Source organism: Erithacus rubecula, assembly GCF_903797595.1.
Source record: "Erithacus rubecula genome assembly, chromosome: 3".
Classification (NCBI taxonomy): domain Eukaryota; kingdom Metazoa; phylum Chordata; class Aves; order Passeriformes; family Muscicapidae; genus Erithacus; species Erithacus rubecula.
The window spans coordinates 100,660,862-100,682,864 of NC_136689.1; the positions used below are offsets into that span (position 1 = coordinate 100,660,862).

General features: G+C 34.6%; 1 protein-coding gene across 1 annotated transcript in view; it reads right to left on the minus strand.

Annotated features, from left to right (window-relative positions):
* The window catches only part of SMCHD1 (structural maintenance of chromosomes flexible hinge domain containing 1), a 66,575-nt gene that overhangs the window by 24,760 nt on the left and 19,812 nt on the right, over nt 1–22,003 (minus strand). Inside the window, exons 9-29 of the mRNA XM_079300705.1 lie at nt 20,504–20,597; nt 20,046–20,256; nt 19,034–19,151; nt 18,762–18,945; nt 18,034–18,231; nt 17,837–17,950; nt 17,279–17,385; nt 16,918–17,000; nt 16,652–16,765; nt 15,362–15,439; nt 15,162–15,281; nt 9,808–9,952; nt 9,506–9,602; nt 7,870–7,942; nt 6,117–6,256; nt 5,033–5,167; nt 4,028–4,255; nt 3,207–3,355; nt 2,380–2,468; nt 1,103–1,221; nt 308–475 (exon numbers count right to left, since the gene is read on the minus strand). Of these exons, the coding sequence (XP_079156831.1) occupies nt 308–475; nt 1,103–1,221; nt 2,380–2,468; nt 3,207–3,355; nt 4,028–4,255; nt 5,033–5,167; nt 6,117–6,256; nt 7,870–7,942; nt 9,506–9,602; nt 9,808–9,952; nt 15,162–15,281; nt 15,362–15,439; nt 16,652–16,765; nt 16,918–17,000; nt 17,279–17,385; nt 17,837–17,950; nt 18,034–18,231; nt 18,762–18,945; nt 19,034–19,151; nt 20,046–20,256; nt 20,504–20,597 (2,764 nt within the window). The remainder of the gene's footprint in view (nt 1–307; nt 476–1,102; nt 1,222–2,379; nt 2,469–3,206; nt 3,356–4,027; nt 4,256–5,032; nt 5,168–6,116; nt 6,257–7,869; nt 7,943–9,505; nt 9,603–9,807; nt 9,953–15,161; nt 15,282–15,361; nt 15,440–16,651; nt 16,766–16,917; nt 17,001–17,278; nt 17,386–17,836; nt 17,951–18,033; nt 18,232–18,761; nt 18,946–19,033; nt 19,152–20,045; nt 20,257–20,503; nt 20,598–22,003) is intronic.

The window sequence follows — 22,003 nt, forward strand, 5'->3', positions numbered from 1 at the left end:
GCCAGCCATTACTACCATTAAGGATTGTATCTTTGGAAAACAGCAGTGAAAGACGGGTGTGAGGATCCAGCCCACAGGAAAATTACTGCACCAAAGAAAAGTTACACTTTTTCTGCAGAAAGTCAAATGGGGCAGTATAAATCTAACAATACTTAAGGTTGTAAACATACACATATGAGTTAGATTACTCCAAAATAAGTTCATCTTTAAAAGCCTAATGTAGCTAGCTATTGTACAAAAAACGGAATAAAAATACCTCACTAGAGACCACGTTGCCTTTTTTTCAAACCAAAATTGTTCAAATTACCTTTTCTAACTCTGGCCAATCCACAAACTGCAATTTAGCTGGGGATCCTGCTACTAAATTCACTCTGATGAAGTCAGAAAATTCACGCCAAGCAAAGCACAGTTCTTTGTTTCCGAGTAAACAGGGTTTATACCGAATACCTTTTACTTTGATTGTTTGAGTACTTTCCTGTTGAGAAACAAAGAGAAGATTTTATCAAGAACAAATAAAGCCAAGTACAATTTATTGGTATTTTTTCAATACAGCATTTATCAGTTATGCTATAAATACTATTTGGTGTTTTTACTGTGAGACCAGCGGACTAAAAATTAAACTACAAGTTCTATTCCTTCTGTTACATTTAAATGAACCTCATGAATAAGAGGTGACCCATTTAAAACTCAAGAACTTCTCAGAAACTTGTTTTTTAGATTATATCCAGCATATTTTAAAAGGCATAGATACTAGTCTGTTCTACAAGGTTCTTCAAAAGATCTTAAAATCAACTGTACCAACCACAGTAGACTAAAAGCAAGATAGAAAAAACATAATCAATGAACTAGAAACAAAGCAAACCTGACTCAAGCACAAAGGGAACTAGCCTCCACATTGTATAGTTGCAGCAGTGATAAGGTTTTCAACAGATGCAGCTGTGTTCCTTAGAACAGAATCATGCCATTTTAATGCTTTAAGCAACTAACTTCTGTGTAATTTTACTACCTTTGCACAATTTTGGTTCAATTCTGTGTAACAGAATGAAGACAATTACCACACAAATGCCACAAAGAAACAAACTATATGACATCTTATAAATACCTGCCAAGTTATTTTCAGATTTGATTTATCAAGTCCAGGACCAGAAACTCCTAGGGAATTTACACATGCAGATGTCATTGTCTGAACCTGATTTCCAAACTGATCTGTAATCATTACATCTGTTAAAAAAGATGATGATTAACACAATTATGAGGATGACTACCTCAGCAGCTGTTTTAATGAAACATTATATATATGGAATGTATAATAATGTATAATATTAAACATATGGAATATAAACATACACAACACTGATGCAATATAGAGAAAATCTGAATAACTATCACTGAATCACAGACTGCCTGAGGTTGAATGGTATTCTGGATGTCACCTGGTTCAAATCCCCTGCTCAAGTAGGGCAACCTTGAGCCAGTTGCAGACATGCAGCTTCAGAGTATCTCCTAGGAGGGAGACTCCACAAACTCTGGGCAATCTGTGCCAGTGCTCAGCCATCCTCACAGTGGAAAAGTGTTTCCTGATGTTTCCTGGGGCACATCCTGTGCTTCACTTGGTGCCCACTGCCTCTATTTACTGTTTCTGAACACACCTAGGGAAAGCCGAGCTCCAACTTCTTTACACTCTCTTCAGGTTTTTATATACATTGATAAGAACCCTCTGTTTTGTGGGTATAAACCAAATGCATCTATATAGTTATATCCCATATCTGTGCTTCCCACTTTTTTGAATAAAACAATTACTTCTTACCAAAAAGTTTAAAAAACCTCTTAAAATTGAAAGTTCTTTTTCAACCTCTTAGTTTGCTCTATGTGCTTTCTTCAGTCACACAAAAACTTTTAAAGTCCCATAATCATATAAGAATTTTGAATTTCTCCCTATGTCATGCAGCAACTGCATACAGAAACCAAAGGAGAATGAGAAGACTGATCCTTAACATGCCTTCCTCTTAGGTTCAAGTTAACCTTAAAATGTGCCACTTTGAAATCCATGTCTTGGCAATAGTCTGAATGCTGTTATGGCCTTTAAGATTTCAGAATACATGAACTAAACAAAAATTTATGAACAATCTGAACTAAATGTGAGCAAGGTCCTGATGTACAAAGAAAGAGGCAAATTCTGCCAGCATTTAACTCCAGAACTGTAAAATGGCAATTCAGAAGACTGATCATCTTTCTGTGAATGAGAATGTAAACCTGTTCTTTATATTAAAATAGTTAAAGGTAATTTACTCTTGATGACAACTGTATATATAACAGTCTTAAACTGTCAAGAAAAAGAAATGTATCTTAGAAGAAAATGAAGAATTTGCAAACACTCACCGATTTCACTCTGCAGTTCTTCACCCATTTGCAGTATGTTTGAGCCTTTTAGTTTACATTTAATGTGTTTGGGTTCATCAGGAACTGGTCTGAACACATGAAAATTGACTTAATTCTCTCATCAAGGTAAATACAACATAATAATAGGCATGATAAATATCTTGAAGAATCTTAACGTTTGGTCATGTAGTGTATTTTATTTTCCTACTACAGATCTGTGAAATTACTAATTGCTGCAAATTTACCCTGGCATCAGAGTGCTGTGAATTAATTAGTTGATTTTAACCTATTAAAATCACATGAAATACACAAAAGCAATTTAGAATCAGATTACTCTTAATAAATTTTGTAAGATACAAGTCTTAAATTCACTAAGAGCAATAAATAGGTAATACTTAAGTTCAATTTACAGCCTGACAGTTTTGACTGAGAAACTAGATGAGAACTAACTGCAGTGATATTTCGTTCTCCTCAGGCATCAGTAAACACTTCGGTAAAACTAGTTCTTCTGTGAGCTAATGTTTACTGCAAGTTCACAAAAACATCAATAATCTTCTTCACTCGCTGTATGTATACTTACACAAGTGATTACAGGACTGGATGCAAGCCAGTAATCACAATGGAGTCTTTCACAGGTAATGTTCTCACACAGAATAAATTTACACAAACCCTTCCCACTTCCCAAGCTTACATTCTCCTGTTAATTTGCTAACCACTTTCATTATTTCAGCTTCTGTAGAAAGACTTTTGTTTTACCCCACAGTAATGATATCTACAATGCTATGCCAATAACATGATTAATATAGAAATATATCAAAGGAACAGACCTGACAGTGAATGCACTCTCCAAAGACACATGCTCATCAAGGTAAGTAATTAGACAGTAACGTACATCCTTTACTGAAGTTGGTACTTTTACATCAGGTAATAATCCCTGCATCAACAGCTCTCTGTCAATTTGAGGCGTCCAGTTAACCTAAAATTAATATTTTATAAATTAATCAGAAGCTAAATTATAAATTACTAGCTACATAATACACCTTGTAGCCATTCTAAATATGCTGGTGTAACATACAGACAACAGCAGTTTTCAATGGAAAGTCTGGACATTTCCCAGAAGTAATCAGTGCTATCCTGTTGAAATACAGTCAATTACTTGAAAAAAAACCCAAAAACCCCCAAGCAGATCAAAACACACATTAGATTTCCCTCACTGAACTTGAGTTAGGAAAGATACAAGTCTGATATATTTGGTGAATCTCTATGCTTGCCTTAGGCTCCAGGTAAGTACACAGACAGGTGGATAAGATAGGCAAGCAAGCCTTCATTGGGAACATGCCTATTCAAAGTTCCTAAATGCTGGGAAGACCCTGGATCTGAGGAATCATAACTATGTCATAATTATTTTATGTGTTTAGGAAAAGCAATAGAAATACTAACTTGTTTTTGTAATATTACCCTGAAGCATTACTTAACATTTAATTAATAAAAATATTAAAAAATATAATTGAGAGGAAAATTAAGTTTCCATGTTTATTAACACAGTTTCGAGGAATATTATTTCGTAGTCTGACATTTATGGATTTTAAGGGTATCAGCTGCGTGTCTTTTCCCCATATTACACTGCTGTTTACTCAAAAGCACTTGCCTTGATTTTTTCTGCAGCAGCTGCAGTTATGGGTATTTCCCTTTCTGCTTCATCATACATCTGAAATATAAGTTTGTTCATGACTTGGCCAGCAACACAACTGATTTCATCTTGATGTTTAATCTGAAGAGCTTTTTGTCCATTCATACTTAAGACCTGTAGTCTTGCAACATGACTGCTAGGGAGAAGTTTTATAATCTTTTCCACTGGTGGCACATCTTTGCAATTCTATTCATGGGTGGGGAAAAAAATAAAAAAAGGACAACATATAATTAGGATATTAAACTTAGCTACCCATACACAATGCCATAATATCCTATGGCTCTACTCAGGATTACCAGCTATGACCAGGTGTCCAAATACAAAATCAGCTTGACTTGTCAAAAGTAAAACAAAAGGATATGCCAATATAATTACAACTTCTAACAGATACTAGAATTGATGCTAGCTGTTTAGATTTTTTCCTATTCCAGAAATAGTAGGTTATAAAATTTACAAAATACTTTTTTAACAATAATCCTAAAAAATCCTTTCATATAATTAATCTTGCCATATTAGTATTTATTCACACATTTTTCCAGGATAAAAAACACACGGGTCTTATTTTCTCCAGCACTGTGACTCTTATGACCACCAAAAAACTGGAATATTCAATAGCATTTTAAAAAATTCATACTTTGTGAGTTTTGAAACTGAAATGCTACAAAAAAACCTATTTATTGCCATACCTATTCTTACATTAAATGTTTATGCAATGAGGGCAATTTGTCAAAATAATATAGTAATTAAAAAGAGGAAGAAAAATCCCAGAAAACATGCATATTTCTGAAGCACCTCAGGGATTTAACAAATAGAGTAAGAAGTAAAGGGAAAAAAATGGAAAAAACTCTTTGCCTTTTTATGATTTTCTGGTGATAAAAAGCATAACCATCTGATTATGAGGTGGCAGGACAGTACAACAAACTTTTCAATCTTTTTAATCCAAACATTCTAACCAATACTTACAAGTACTTCAAACCTTGCTTTCAGTATCTGGTCTTTCTTGATATTCTGTACATGTATAACTGGACCAGTTAAAATGTTTGTTCCTCCATTACTGCAGTCCACAGAATACACAGGAAGGTCTGAAGCACCTAAAAACTATTTAAAATGCAAGATTAAACATCAAGTTTCTCTTAGGGAACTACCATGATTATTTCAGAAATTATTATTTGCACAAGTCCAAATATATATATAATTATATACAGAAAAATTAATGTATTTCCAACAACTGTAAGAACACCACCTGTATTTTTCTGCAGGTGATAAGAGATGTGTGGGCGAAAGAGGCAAGTTATAGAAATAAAATATTCTATCTATTCACTTGCTTTAATAACACACATTAATTAGACTCTTTTGCCATTATGCAATAAATTCAATTAACTTGTGAAGTAAACTTCCATTCCAACACGATACATTAAAGGAATTTAAACATCACATTCGACACATCATGATATTACTGCAGACCCAGACTACAGGAAGAGCATTCACACGTGTAAAGTGCAAATGGAATGCAAACTACATTGCAGTAGGAAAACACTTTCATATATCCTTGTTGATTTCACTAGAATTGCTTGAGTCAAAAAAGAGGGCCAAAAGGAGAAGTTTTTTACTTCCTAAAGTCAAGATATACATTCCATTCTGAGCTTGTATCAGTGCTTATGATAATAGTCTTATCTAAGATTATTTTTAGGCACTAGACTTGAAGTTTCAACTTAAAAAATACCAGAAGTAAGCTTCCTGAAGTTATTTTTCTGAATAAATTTTAGCATTGCATATAAATATGGCCTAAAATACCTTAAAATTGAACCTATAGATCCCTCACACAATTTTCTCTTCCATTTCTAAGACCAGGTTCCACAGATTCTAAAACTTACTGAATGGCTCATAAGAGGTAAGAGAGTCACAGTTAAGGCTAGTAAGCTGTAGAAACTTCAAAAGCATTGCTAAAGATATTAAATTCTACACAGATTCCAAAACAGATTCTTTTTCCAGCCCTTTAAAAAGCAAGAATCAAAATCCTTATGGCACACTATGAAATGCAGTTTACCTTACAATGAACAATCAACTCTGGCTGTGCTGTTATATTTCCTGATTCATCCAGTACTTCAACCTGAAAGGGAAAAGCTGTACCATTTTCAATCTTTAGAATTTCCGAATCTGGTTTTACTTTCAATTGACAAGGAGGGCCTGTAAAAAATGCACAATTGCAGAACAATAGTTATATTTTAGATAACTTGTGAGACACTGAATTTCAATTTTTGCTATCTCAAAGAGTTTTTAAAGCCAAGCTACCAAAATATATGTGGTAACAAACCATTTCAAACAATTTATGTATACATATTGGCTTGTACTGAAAAGTTCTAGACACTTTCTGTCCTTCAATACATACCATCTTTAAATTATTTTAGTAGAGAACACTTAGACAAACAAGACGAAATACAGAACATGTAAGGTGTAAACACATGATATAGCTCTATTTACATACTATATGGATTCACATTCATCAAAGAAGAAACTTGGAGCTTTCTTCTGACATGATAAACCCAAAAATATTAATGTTGAGATATCCAATTAATTGCCAAAGCTATCATAGCTACAATCTGCATGCAAAGAAATGTGAAAGAAAATTTTGGTGTCGTTACTTAGATACTAAAGTGAAACTATTAAAATAAGTCTATTTTCTAGAACACGTAATTATTTTATCAGTTTTTAAAAAGAGAAGGAAGTAACAGATTACTCTTAAAACACAGGCTCTGAAGGAACAAAGATTGCAATTTTTCAGAAACATCCTTTATGCATGATTTATTACAGCTTCTATTTTAAACTCACTGGTTAAAGAATGAGACTGAAACAGCTTCATTTTTCCCTTCTCAAAAAACAGCTTACGAAGCCAAGGATATACTCAAGTGAGAAGAAAGAGGTAGGGAAGCATCTCTACAATCCCAAAAGCAAAATGAAGGATGAAGCTGCCCTCAGTCCAAGGTAAATACACAACACAGTCTGTCTCAAGTCCAATCATTTCACTGTTTTCTACATAAACCCTTAACTCCTCAAAAGATAATGGACTAAACTGTGCACTGTTGGTCTTACAAAGTAGTAGATAATATCTCTGCAAAATAAAATGGGCAAGATTGAAGTTTGGGAATCTGGGAGGCCAAAACTTAGCTTTCATGCTTATATCCTAAATCCAGACAAACCCAGATAACAAGGGATAACAGATCTCATGTAAAGGTATCTTCAGAATCACGACCTTCACAAAACATAGAATTCTGGTAAGGGCAGTCCTTACAGACCTCTATGTCTGTCTTGCATTATGATAAATTCAACATGTAACATTAAAATTTCAGACACAGTTCAATTGCAAAGCATCCCCCTTTCCTGAGGTAAGTAACTGAATGGGCACTTTATTCATTTACAAGATGTTTTATGCAGGGAGAATAGGTCAATGCAGATAAGCACACGTTAAAAGTCTTAATGCTAAAGAAAAACAAAAAGATAAGAAATTCATTTGTTCAGTGATGCTAGATTAGAAAAAATATTTAAAGCAATTAAAAGAGAAAAATGTGTCTCAAATAAGCAGACAAAAATTCCAGCTCCTAGAATAGTAGGTAAGATTGGTCTGTGAATACAATGATATTCCTGCCAAGAATTACATACTCTTGGCTTTATTTCCATTCTAGTCATCACCTGGATCCTTTTTCATGCCTCACTAAATATTTTACCTTCTTGGGAGAAGCTTTAGTTAATAGTGTCAGAATAAAATTAAACAGAATTTCACTAAGTACTTTAAGGACACTTACCAGGCTGCAATCTTATTTTAATGACTTGTGTATCTTCTTTCAAACCAGGAAGAGTAATCTTCAGATTAAAGTTCTAATGAAAAGAGTATTTTAATTATTAACCTTAAACAAAACCATATAATAGTGTCACATAATTATGTCAATTCATATATATGTCAATTTAAGAAGTCTCTAGAAATTGCCTTGCAATGCTACACAACATAAAGAAAATTTGCCCCCCTGTACTGAAATCTGTCTTTTCCATGTTATTATAACCAGAGACATTCAATTTAGGATTTGTATGTTAAATGACATGATTCTGAAACTAGAAAAAGGAGCTATAATAACTTTTGGTGTCCTGCTCAGAGGCTGTTTTAATAGGGAAAAATAGAGCAGTTTAAAAAATCCCAGTGGTTTTAAAGAAAGGGCCCTCAAGTTTTGTGTTTGTTAATCCTTAGCAAGGCACCACTACCACCATTCATCTTGTCTTTGATTAAGGATGTAAGAAAAGTAACTGCTGTAAACTGCATCACTAAAACAAATTTTCACATTAAAAATCAGAGAATGAAAAATAGTAATAAAAATAGTAATAAAAAAGTAACACCCTTTTAAAATTATTATCGTACAATATTATTTCTGTATTGCAAGTTCCTTAAATTATTCTTGGTCTTGCCCCTCCCCAAATTTATCTCTTGCTAAAGTCTGGCACATTTGCTCCTATACACTTTATTTCTCATAATCCACTCCATCTTATGTCATTGTTCTTGCCCTTCATCTTAAATTCTGAACTTTGCCTACAAAAACCTACTATAGTGAACACCCTTTAATTTTCAATAAGCAGGTATATGTTCTTTCTCCTCTTCCACCAGCAACATTATTTGCTAATTTCTAAGCAATAATATCAACAGTATGATGGGGTACCTCATCTCCTAGCTTTGTCTTCACAATGCTAGACTACGAGACAAAATTAAAGGATAGCGACCTGGCTAAAATACTGTGTAAATATGCCTTTTAAATAATTTTAAAATTATTTTTAAAAAATCTTTAAATCTGTATTAATCAAAAGCATTAAGACCTGTTTTATTTTTTAAAAAAATCTTTTTAGCATGCAATGTATTTTTTGGGTTTTACAGTAAAGTAGAAGCGTGACAGGCTGCTGAGAATTCACCAGTAATAGCCTGGATTTGGATAACACAGTCACTGTGGAAGTGCAACCAGAATAGTGGCAACATTTAAGGAAGCTCAAGTAGACACCCTGCATATTAGCTATTACTATTCATCATCTCAACTAAGAATGAAAGATTCCATTTTCTTTAGCTCCCTATCATCTTTCAGTGCAGAAGTCACCAGGATGATTTGGCTTAAACCAATCTCAGCACCAGTTCAAACTAGGCTGATTTGGTGTGCTGGGTACACTATCACACACCCATGTGCTGCTCAGCCCATCCAGCTCCAGTCCCATCAGCTGAAGAGAGTGCAGCTATGGGAAATTCAAATTGCTCCATGCAGAGCTCTAAAAGATAATTTAGAAATATCTGTAGTCATTAGTGTAGACCAAACTCAAACTAACACTATGTGACACCATTTTACACAAAAATTATTTTCTCTGTATTTTTTTTTTTAATGTTACTTCAAAAGTTTAAATTTATTAGCTTACCTTGCCCTGGCAACTATTTACACAGCCTCTAGCAATAACACCCTTAATGACACACTTTGCTGCCACAGGTATGTCATCATGCTTCAATGTTAATCCACTAGAAAAATACACAGAAAACACAAGAGAATCAATTTAAAAACAAATGCAGTGTTTTAATATACAAGATACTTTCAGATATTCTTATGAAAATAAAAGGACAAATATCAGCTAATTTATGTGAGAAATCCCTAGAATATCATTGAGATAAATCCTACTGTCACATGAAGAAAGGACAAAAAAAAGAAAAAAAATAGATGAATTACCTAGCTTCCAGAATTGGTCTAATGCGATTTGTCAAGTGTGTTGAATGACCAAATTCATCCTGCAGTTCCAAAGGAATACTAAAAGGTACTCCAATTCGAAAAGGAAGCTCCAAGAGACCCACCAAAAATTTGTCTGGTTTTCCCTCTAAGAGAAAAGAATAATACATTTTCAGAAATAATTATGTGTACTCCTTGGCTTTTTCTTGATTACGGCTGCAATTAAATCAAGTGGTTTTCAGATGCAAAGTAAACAGGTTGTTCAGAATATTGTTATAAACAAAGTTATGCTTTTTGATTTATGTTCCTTTTTTAACTTACACTAAAATAAAAACAATGGTAATAATAAAGCAACAGGAGACTACAGTATAAGAAACATGAGAGTCAAAATTTCCAAAGTATTCAAGACACCAATACAGTACCTGAAAGTGAACAAGTTCTGTGTGGACAGCTTTTCCTAAATATTTAATTGCTTTAATTCTGGTAAAATAAGTAATTCATGCAACAGAACATTTTTGTTCTACAACTGCCCCAAATCTGAGAGATAAAGATATGTAATGACAAGTACTAGAAAAGGAAATGTGAGTGTAACTTTCCTGTGAAACCTGGCCCCATCAGACTGCCTCCAATTAGGCACTGGCAAACAAGACCAAACAGTGGTAACAAGTGGAGTGTGTATCAAGTGGAGCATGGAAATCAATAATCATGTTTTTGTGTTAACAAAAGGTCTTGACCAAGTGGCCTTTGAAAAAAAGAAGCAATGTAAGCTAAGCTAAATGGCAAATTAATATCCTACCAAACAATTCTGAACTCAAAAACTATTTTCAAATCCTAAGGGTATCTATTGTCAGAGAGCTTCCTTTGCATAAGAGGTGAGAGATACCTTGTATTGGCCAAAATTATTGTTTATAACAAGAAAAAGACCTGAACCTTACAGTGTCCACAACTTTATTTATCATTATAATTGAATGATAAATCTGTAAATGGATAAAATGGTAAAACTGATTTCAGAAAATAACAGTAGAAAAACATCTGCAATATTAAAGTGAGTAACTACTAAAAGGACATGTCTGAAGTAAAACCACAAACCTTGTAGATTGACCTAGGAGTCTCAGTTTTAACCAGCATTTCTGGTAATTTTTTAGCTTACCGAGAACAACTATAAACACCCAGTGACAACCTGCTGTTAGAGAAATAGAATAATTTGTTTCTCAGCCAAAAATGCTTTTTCAGTTTAGACTGTTCTTTTCTGGATTTTTGGAATCTACATCATAAATGGTAATGTTTGTTAACACAAATGCTAATATTTTGGAGTAACAAGCGTGAAGCTTTATGGGTGACTCTGAGAAAATACAACACACAATTGCAAAAATAAAGAATTGAAATATTTACCTTTAAAAATTGAAAATGTTAAAAATGTTGAATTATCTCCTGATTAAATAAAAAAATAGCTAAAGTTGATTTTGAAATCCCTTGTGATAAAAGTATTATACTATTAGCTGAATAGATTTTTCAAATTTTTATTCCTTTCCAATGAGATTTGTTAATTTCAATTGTTATAGCTGAAGGAATCTTTAATTGAGTGTTGCCATACTGGGGGAAGCCAGTATTGTACAGTAGTAAGATTCTCTTTTCACTTTGATAAAGAGATAAAAGAGGAGTCAAGGTTCATTTTTGTCCAGAAAATAAGACTTTTTTTTTCCCTTCTTACAAGTCCACAAAAATGTCTTGAGCCTTCAATGGCATGTTTTCAAACATATATTTAAATAACTACTCTTTTCAAGTAGTGCCAAACATTTTTTTTCCTTTATTATCATAAAAGAATACCTCTTTCTACTCTGCCAATAAGCAGATGCTTTTAAAAGAATATACTACATACAAAGAACTCTTCTCTGCCTCAAGAATTTGCATTTAAAGCCTCTCATTTTTGCAAGAAATGGCAGGCTACAGAAAACATTGATTTTTTTTTCCCTTGGTCTTCTGAAAACAGATGTTAGCTGTACCTCCCAAAATTGTGACAAAAATATCCATTTTAATATTACATGCAAAGAAATTAGCATTTTTTTTACTTTCCCGCTTCCCACCCCCCTTGCAGATAAAGTTTACAGAATGGTTGAGGTCAGAAGGGTTTTCTGGAGGTCATCCTATCCAATGCCCCTGGTTCAAGTGAGAGCACCTAGAGTCAGTTGCCCAGGAATATGTTTGGAGAACTTTTGATATCCCCAAGAAAGGAAACTCCACAACTTCTTGGGCAACTTGTGCCAGCACTGTGTCACCCTTATAGTGAAAAAAACCTGTTTCCTAATGTTTGGAGAGAACCTCCTGTGCTTCAGTGTGTGCCCATTGGCTCTGGTCCTGTCCCACTGGAAAGAGCCTGGGTCAACCTTCTTTATACTCCCTTCACTTGTTTATAGACATTGGGAAGATCCCTGTGAGTCTTCACTAGGTAGAGCGGTCACTTTGACCCCAGATTTCTTCAGGTAAAAGATCATGGCATCACAGAATGGTTTGAGTCAGAAAGAACTTGAAACATCATCCAGTTCAACCTCCCCTGCTGTGGACAGGGATACCTTTCACTAGACAAGGCTGCTCAGAGCTCCATCCTACCTGGCCTTGAACACTTCCAGGGATGGGGCAACCACAACTTCTCTGGGCAAATTGTTTCACTGCCTCAGCACGCTCCAGTCTATCATTTTCACAGGCCTGTGCTAGACTCTCCCCAGCACATCCACCTCTCTTTGTTGTAATGTAATGTGTCCAGTTCTGGGCACAGTACTCCAGCTGGCTGTATCAATTCTAAGTAGAGAGAAAGGATTACCTCCCTCAACCTGTTTCTAATACAGCCCAAGAGGTTGTTGCTGCTTGTTGCTGTGAGGGCATATTGTTGGTTTGTGTTCATCTGCTGCCCATCAGGACTTTCCTGGAAAGCTGCTTTCCAGATACTTGGGTAGCAGATGGGGGGTTGTTCTGCAGGTGCAGGACTTGCCCCTTCATGCTGAATTCCATAAGGCTCCTGACAGCCAGTTTAGGTCCCTCTGGATGGTGGCAAACTCTCAGGTGTATCAGCTGCTTTTCCCAGTTTTGTGCTATCAGGAAATCCTGCTGAAGGTACATTCTGACTTGTTATCCAGATCACTGAGCAGGATCAAACCCTATATTGACCCCTGGAGTAACCCCTACTTGCTGCCCTCCAACTAGACTTAGAGCCACACTCTCTGGGCTCAGCTGTTCATTAATTCACCTCAGTCTTTTCATCCAGTCCAAACTTCATGAGTTTCTCCGTGAGGATCTTATGGGACCTTACTGATCAGAACCGTGCTGAAGTCTAGCTAGATATCATTTACAAAGCCAGTCCTTTTACCATAGAAGGTGGATCCATGCTAACTACTCCTGATGATCTTCTTGTCCTTCACATACCTGAAAATGGTTTTTAGGCTTAGTTGCTCTATCACCTTCCCACAAATTGAGATGAAGTTGACTGGCCCATAGCTCTGTGTTTCCTTCTGCTTTCTGTAGATGGGACTGATGCTTTCCTCAAAACAGGCAGTTCTCTCAATTGCCATGATTATTCAATTAGCGTGAGTGGCCTCACAAGGACATCAGCCAGGACATCTCTCTGGCTCATGAGTACATCCTATCATGGCCCATGGACTTATGCATCACCAGTTTGCTTAGATTTTCCCTTGCCTGATCATCTCCCACCAAGGGTGTATCTTCCTTGCCCCAGAGCATCCACCAGTCTTCAGGGCCTAGGATTCCTGAGGTCTGTCTTACCAGCAAATACTAAGGCAGACTATTTCAGTATCTCAGCCTTTTCCACATCCTATGTATGTAAACAAGCCTATCTTGTTAACTTTGATATCACTTGCTAGTGATTCCATTTTCAATTCCAATGGGACTTTGGTTTTCCTAAACCCCATCCCTGCACGCTTGGATAGTGTTTCTGTATTCCTCCATGGCTCCCTGTTCCCATTTCCACCCTCTGTATGCTTCCTTGTGTTGAGTTTTGTCAGTAGCTCCTTGTTCATCCATGCAGGCCTCTAGGAATTTTTGTCTGGCTTCCTATTCACTGAGATGAACCAGAACTGAGCTTGGAGGTGACCTGTGAATATTAACAAACTTGCTTGGGCTTCAGACTGTTCAGGGCCTCTTTCCATTTCCAACTCTACCAGGCAGATCTATGAAGAGGCCAGAGTCTTCTCCTAAAGTTCAGCTTGTGAGCTTCCTTTTTGCTCTTCTTCCTCCAGCTTTTCTGAATTTCTCTGCCCTTCAGAACAATTTCCCAAGGGACTCTTTCAACCACTCACCTAAACAGGCCAAATTTTACCCTCTGAAGTCCAAGGCAGCAGTTCTGCTTACATCAAGAACAGCAAACACAGTAAACTTTCATTCTGTGATTGAGGATCAAGACAGCCTCCAACCACCCACCAGTCCTTCTCTGTTCACAAAGAGAAAGTCACAAAGGAGATGAGGCTCCCTCACCAGCTTGAGTCAGCAAGTTCTCTTCCACACACTCCAGGAACATCCTAGACCATTTCCTCTCTGCTGTGTTATGTTTCCAGCAGACATCTGGTAAGGTAAAGCTCCCCACAAGAACAAGGGCTAGTGATTGTGACACTTCTCCCAGCTGTTTGTGTATTTAATCTGCATCCTGACTGGGTGGTGTGTAACAGACTCCCACCACAGTATTCTGCCTCGTTGGCCTTCCCACTCTCTTAGCCACAGACACTCAACATTGTCACCATCACCAAGCTCCAAAAAGTCTGAACACCCCCAGCCTACCCCACCACCTCTCCTTTCACACAGATCCTTTCTCAAGTGAGTATTCTAGTAAGAATTTTATGATCATAAATCCAAAGAGACATATCCATTACAACCAAATGATAATTTACTTTTGCAAAGCATCCCACCTTAATAAATTAAAAAATACTTTAATCTCAACATGTTTATTTTAAATGTATAACCTGTTTTTTAATGAGTTTCTTTGGTTTATGCGTAGAAGTTGGCCTAATGAATACTAGTTTTATGAAAGAATATTTATGTCAATGGCATGAGGAAAGTGGGTGATTCTAATGAAGTTTATTTTTTGAAGTACATTGGGGAAAGTTCACATCAGGAACCTTTAGATTCCATCAAAACTTTATTTTTTAGGTAAAACTACCTGCTGCAGAGCCAACACACTACATGTGATTACAAAGCCTGCAACAAGAAAACATTTTTTCCTGGAAATGCTTCAAATTTGTTGTACAAATGCTACATTTTAGTTATGAAAACCACCTCAACTAGAACATGACAAATTTTGATATATATGATCAAACAGAAACACTAAAAGTAGGAAAAAATATTAGAATTCTTACCTACAATAGTAAATTTAAATACTTTAGATGGCAGAGGCCTTCCTGCATAAGTGTCTGCATTACTTTCATTCAATACTACTTGCAGTTTCAAGGAGTAGTTACCAAGTTTCTGAAGATTTTCTAGACAGATATAAAAGTACAATTAGAAAGAAAAAATAAAATAAATAAATAAACAGAAGATATTGAATATGCAAACTTACCCATTTTTTTAAACCAGTATGGCCACTTGCCTCCATGCTGACTAATATGGGAAATTATTTCTTTATTCTCAGTAGGTGCTGCAAAACAAACATTTCACTATATGTATTTAAATTTAATAATAACACCATAATTCTTAACTTTTTCAAGCACTAATATGGGAAATTATTTCTTTATTCTCAGTAGGTGCTGCAAAACAAACATTTCACTATATGTATTTAAATTTAATAATAACACCATAATTCTTAACTTTTTCAAGCACTGGTATCACTTATTAAGTGATTACTATCACTTCTGCATTTAATAAACATCAATTCAGCTTTACAACTAAACACATTGATCAGAGGTAAAAAAAAAAAAAAAAAAAACCAAAAAGAGTTCCCTGTCTAATCCCATTTTAATTAAAACTTGCTAGCCTCAGGCACACTGCACTGAAAGCAGCAGGTTTGTAAAGCTTAATTTTATTAGCTCTTTGATTGTGTGTTCCCTGTTAAGTATGAGCATTCTGCACTCCATGCTGGCAATGGATCAACCTGACAAATGACCCCAGCAAAACTGCTTAAATGGGAGCAATGATAAAAATGTGCAGTTGACAGAACATATAACTGAAAAAAAAAAAAGAACATTCCTGTTTTCCTCCAAATTGTTTTATACATCTTTATAAACCTTTGCAGAATTAAGACATGTACAAAAACAGAACACACAAACTCTGAGGCAGTTTTAGTGACTGGTTCTATAACCTAAGATAAATATAGAAGACTTATTGTTGGAAGCGTCAAAAAGTATTAATACTTTATTTCTCCCAAAATATACTTCAGAATATAGAATGTAACTGTAACAAGACTTCACAGAATAAAAAGAAATACAGTACAAATACAAATTGTTCTATAGCTAACCAAAACTGTTTCAAGATCCTGTTCTTGAAATGCACTAAATGGCATGCATAAGACAAAGTAAGAGCTGTCAACTTGACTTTATCATTCTCTTAACCCTAATTCAAACCTTAATTTTGAATCAAATCTTACTATGTAAGACTCCCCAGTAACTGACCAGATTTTTCATAGCTCAGCTCTCTTGGTAGACCATAGTACAGTCTGCCAAGTATTCCACTCTTCAAAAGAGAAGAGAAACTTATGGCAAATTATGGAGTATTGTCTAACTACCACATCCATTTATCCAATTCGAATATGTATTTTAGATATATATATATATATTATACAATGAAATATCTTATTATTTATTATGCACTTCAAAAATAATAAAGATGCAATTAAATATAATGAAATACTCACAATGCAGAATAACCTTGAGTTCAACAAGAAGTTTCTTTGAACCTCCATGGCTTGTACCTGGAAGTTTTTGCATTGCTTCTCCTTTTTTATTTAAAATTTCTATTCTTAATGCTCCTGAATTTAAAATGAAAAATGACAGACTTTTAAAATATGTTGCGGATTAAAAGTGATCAGAGATGTCTGTATACTTGTCTTTTTAAGAGGAGTGCATGATGTATTTTTAAATTGGCATTTAATGTTTTAATATTTGGAAGAAAAGAACATACCTATTGGTGTACCAGCAAATCTTGTTTCATTTGGTAACAACTCATCTCCTTCAGGCCATGTTACTGATAACTTGTCAGGAAGTCTAATAATAATAAAAAAAAAAAAAAAAAAAAAAGGTGAACATTTCCTCAGTAAGTTAAAATAAAGGGCAATTCTTCTTTAGTTAAACAGACATTAAGCTACTTTAGCAGTAGAGAAAGAAAAACCAAATCCAAATCCCAAGCTATTTTTCTTGGTTTATATTTTCTGCTTCTACTGAAACAGCTGACTGCTTTTCCATTTGGGAATAAAATGGAACTTTGATTAAATACAAAAACTGTAATTAAGAACGCCACAATTATGTAATTACTTAGTACTTACCTTGCCATTTCATCCTCGATGTATTTTTTAACAACTTTGTCAGACACTGTTCTGTCAAGTTTTGAGATTGGAATAATTTTCATTTCAGCATACAATGCCTGTGGTTCCTGAAATAAAAATTCAGGGCAGTTATAAATGGCAGACTTTATAATATGTCAGAGAAGAAAGACCTCCCAGTCAAGGGACTAGACAAGTCAACAGACATAATGCAATATACTAATGAATATTACCTGGTGAAACCACAACACACTGTGTTAAAATTTGCTGAAATCAAAAGGGATACACAAATGGATGCACAACATACTAATGATACTAACTGTGATACTTTATTTCATACACAAATCTTAATAAATCAGACTGCTCATAATGAGTAATAATTTTAATATGTTAATTAATATATTAAAGCTAAAATTGATTATTTCTAGACTGCTGATTGTCAAAAATTACATAATTTTCGACTCTTATTTAAATAGAATTCAATCAGGTCGGACAAGGGATTATGTTTAAATATATAATATATAGACTAGCTGTGTGAATCCTTTCTGTATTTGTTCTTACCAAAGCAATCTGAACTTCTCCCCCAGTAGCAAATATATCCCCATCGTGGTCTCCATACAAGTAAAATTTCTCAATGCTTCCATAGAGTATTGGATGAGTCTTAACTGTTTTAACCTATAAGCAGAAGACACCAATTAATACATTATTCCTGCATCAAATGCACAGTATCTACCTTTTATAGGCTTCAACTAACTTACCAACTGTCCAGTTTTGTATGTTTTTCCATCCCACTCTATTGCAGCATACATTGTCCAAGGGCTCTGCATTCTTTTGGATGGTATATCAGGACGTACAGTTATTCCTTTAAAGACTGTGAATTTTATCTGTTTGTCATATTTTTCATGACAGTCTTTGAGCCACAGAGCAAATTCCCTGTCAATTTTCATTCTCTGTTCCTAAAAAGTGATTACAAAGTAAGTACATTTTAATGTATTACAAAATTTAAATCTGACTCCATTAGAAGCCTGAACAATTCTAAGAGTACAGAGATACTGTACTCAAACATAAAAAAGCCAAATGACAAAAAAACACACACAAAAAAAAGAAAAAAAGAACCAAGAGAAAAGAAAAAAAAAAGAAATAAAGAAACAGAAACAAAGAAAAAAAGGATTCTACAGCTTGAAACCATCAAAAATTCTAGGAAAACAACATTTCAAATCAAATTTAAAAAAACAGTGGTTCTCCCAACAGCCATACTCCTCTAGGAAGAGGACCTTTCCACAAAAACTGTCATACAGCAACTAAACACAGTAATTGTTTATGAAAATAAAAAGAAAAACACTGAGTTTTAATTTTTCAGATTTAAATATTCAGCTTTACTACTCACTAAACCAGAGAGACGTGAACAAATAACCAGTGAGCAAAGGCTTCTGTATTACATGCATTCAACTTCACCAAGAAGAAACATTTAACATGCAGTAATTACCTGTCCATTGAAGATTCTTGTGAACAGAGTATTCTTATCCTTCAGCTTCAGCTCCAGATCCATGAAAGTGAGTTTGTTTGTGCTGACCTGGAACTTATCATTGGTAAACAACGCACCAGAAATTCTGTTGTAGCACTCCATCGGTGCCAATCCTCTCTTTTTTGGAGGAGCACACCAGTCAAAACTTAAAAAGGAGAAAGTAATTAAAATCCTTTTTTATACAGAGAGGTTTACATTATAGAAAGAGACTGTACAAACAGATTACCACTTACTCTTCCACAGTTGTGTATGGTATTAATCTTCCATTCCAAAAACATTCAAAAATGGGTCTTTTTCCTCTGGCACCTTTTTCTACTATAAAGCAGTCGTCATCATCATCATCACTTAATCCTTGATTTAAAAAGAAAAAAAGAGACAGTCTCCTTGAATATATTTGCTTAAAAGAATAATATCATAGCAAAACCCATAGCCCTTCTTAATTAAGATTGCTATTGTTATTAAGTTCAGCACAGCAGCAATGCACATTATATCAAGCTCATTTTATACAATATTAGAGGGTTTTGTCCTGTTTTGAAAATACCAAGAAAGGCAAAGAAAAATTCTAAACAGAAGTTCAGAATATTACCAATATTACCAAATCTACCAAATTTGAAAATTTCAAATTTGATCATTACTTTTTCCTTAGTTTCAACTGATGTTCTTCTAGTATAATGAAATCTTGTCCCAATTAACTCAGGATTTGTTTTGTCAAGAATAGAAAAAAAAAGGTGGGGGGGAAAAAAAAAAAATTAAAAAAAAAAAAAAAGGGGGAAAAAAAATACCAGCACAAAGTAATTTAAAACTCCCAGCATTTGAAAACTCACCACAACTGAGTAAAACAAATTTAAAATTAAAGACTTCAGACTACATATTATCCTTTGAAGTCTTTTAATACTAGAATCTCTTGGATCTAACTGCACATATTTTATTACTGTGTTGGGGCAAACATGCAGTCAGGGAAGTGAAATTTCAACTGTACAACATTCCTTTAAGAGTTTATAATTCGAAATCAAGTGATATTATGCCAAAGATCAGGTTTATGGAAATGAGTTACATGTAAAAGCAAATTTATTCACAGGATCTGTTCATCCAAAAGAATGCAAAATTTTCTGTTTTGACACAACCAAAATCAGATAATAATTTGCACTTCAACTTAAAATTGTTCTATTTTTTATTTCATTAAAATATTTAGAGTAGTAGAACTGCTGATGATAAGACTGGCAAGCAGCAAAACATTTTACTTACTTGATGGAAAAGAAGGATCATCAGGGTATGTTTCTTTATCATAAAGGAAGGGATGGTATCGAATGATGCCTTCAACTATACCCTCTTCTTCAACATGTGCCTTAAATTCAAAACTATCAGCTGCAGTATTTATATACAAAGTCTGCATGTCATCTTTGATCTCCCTCAGATTGACAATCTTTGGTACTTTTCCCTTTTCAAACATAGAAATCTGGAAAAAAAGGAAAACAAGTTGATTCTCCTTAGAGCAAAAGCCAGTATTAAGCACTTTGGCAATTGACTGTTAGCAAAGGAATTAGTTCCTACACTGCAATGATCAACAGAATTATTCAAAAAATTAAACTACATACAATCTTGAATGCTGTATTTTAAAATGCATGATTACAGAGAAACAGGCACATGATGGTATAAAGTGCTACCTAAGAGGACTTTTGACTGACATGTATAAAATCTCTTACCTGAATGTCGATGTTGTTGAAAGGGCTTATTTCTTTTGTTACAGCATTAGTTTCATTTCCTTTTGGTCCGTGAATATAATAGTGATAGATATGTCTAAAACACAATTCAGGGAAAAAAAAAAATCAAACTAGAAAGTGAAATTTTAAAAAATTGCACATTATAATCTTAAAAATTTCTAAATATGCTTTTATTTTTATTAAGTGTTTATTTGTTATAAATCAAATCCTTGACAACATATATGGCACAAAAGATTTACTCAACTGAGTGACTTCTCTCATCTCTGTCATGCACAATCACATGAGGACCAATTTTTGGGTAAAATAATTGGAAACAAATTTGAAAAAACATGCATAAGTGAAAAAAAATTGTTACATGGCTACAGATCCTTTACATCAAAGGGTAAACTAATAAAGCTACTGTAAATTGTTCTGCACTCTGGGAATCAGAAAGAACTAGAGCCACAAATCTTTCCACATTTTGTCACTGATACCAATTTTATATCAGTCATCTAATAGAAACCTGTAACAATCAATCACTGTCTTTACATGATTTACAAAAATTTGAATATAGGTAGGAGTCATGGATGTGATCTGCATAATATAAACAAGTCTTCTGTTATAAACCTTGCTTTGTAATAGGCATTTTTCCTCATTTAAGAAACTTCAAAAAATCCACATAGCCAGATAGATTAAATAATTTCATAGAGATATGCAATCTGTGAAAACTGAGGAACTTCACTCCATTTACGTCCACTTTTCAGCAAGCTAGTTAGTTCTTCCAACTTCAATTACTGAATGCTTAAACCTCCAGGGGATGGTTTGGAGAAAAATGGGATTGTACAGTCAAGGGGACTTAATGCATAACATAAGCCAAATGCACCTGCAAGTTTGTAACTGCTTTGCTTTTGACATCCACTGCACTAAATGTCCTCCAAAGAGAAATCCTGGTTCCCAGAAAAAAAGCTCATGGTCTCATTGCTCAGGACTTTATGGTATGTCCAAATTGCTTAGTATTTTGTCTGCATTTCTTCCAGACTTCAAAAGGTATTCTCCTAGCCTTAAGACATGGTTATTTTAGGGGTTCATCCCCACTTCAAAGCATCCAAAATAATGAGGGCTGTGCTGCAGCGCATTAAAGCAGAACGAAACTTGTATCGTGCACGTGTGGCAAAAGCCATGGCCGAAGGGAATGGGGAGGTGCTCCAGGGGAAAAGGGCCATTACAGCTGAAACAGTGACACATAACTGTGTAGCACCCAAAGGCTAAATGACAGGTTTTATTGTAACAGCTACAAGGTATGTATTTGAATAATTGCACCTGCGCTCCATCTCAAATAAAGGCAGCTCTTTCACTTCAAGAGATGATTGGAAAGAACTAACACACACTTAAACATGAGCGTTCACTTGACGAGCACATGGAAGCTAATGACAAACCTAAGTTATTCTCTGCATGTGGATGTACCCTATATTTTCATGAGGTTAAAAATGGTTTCAGCAACAA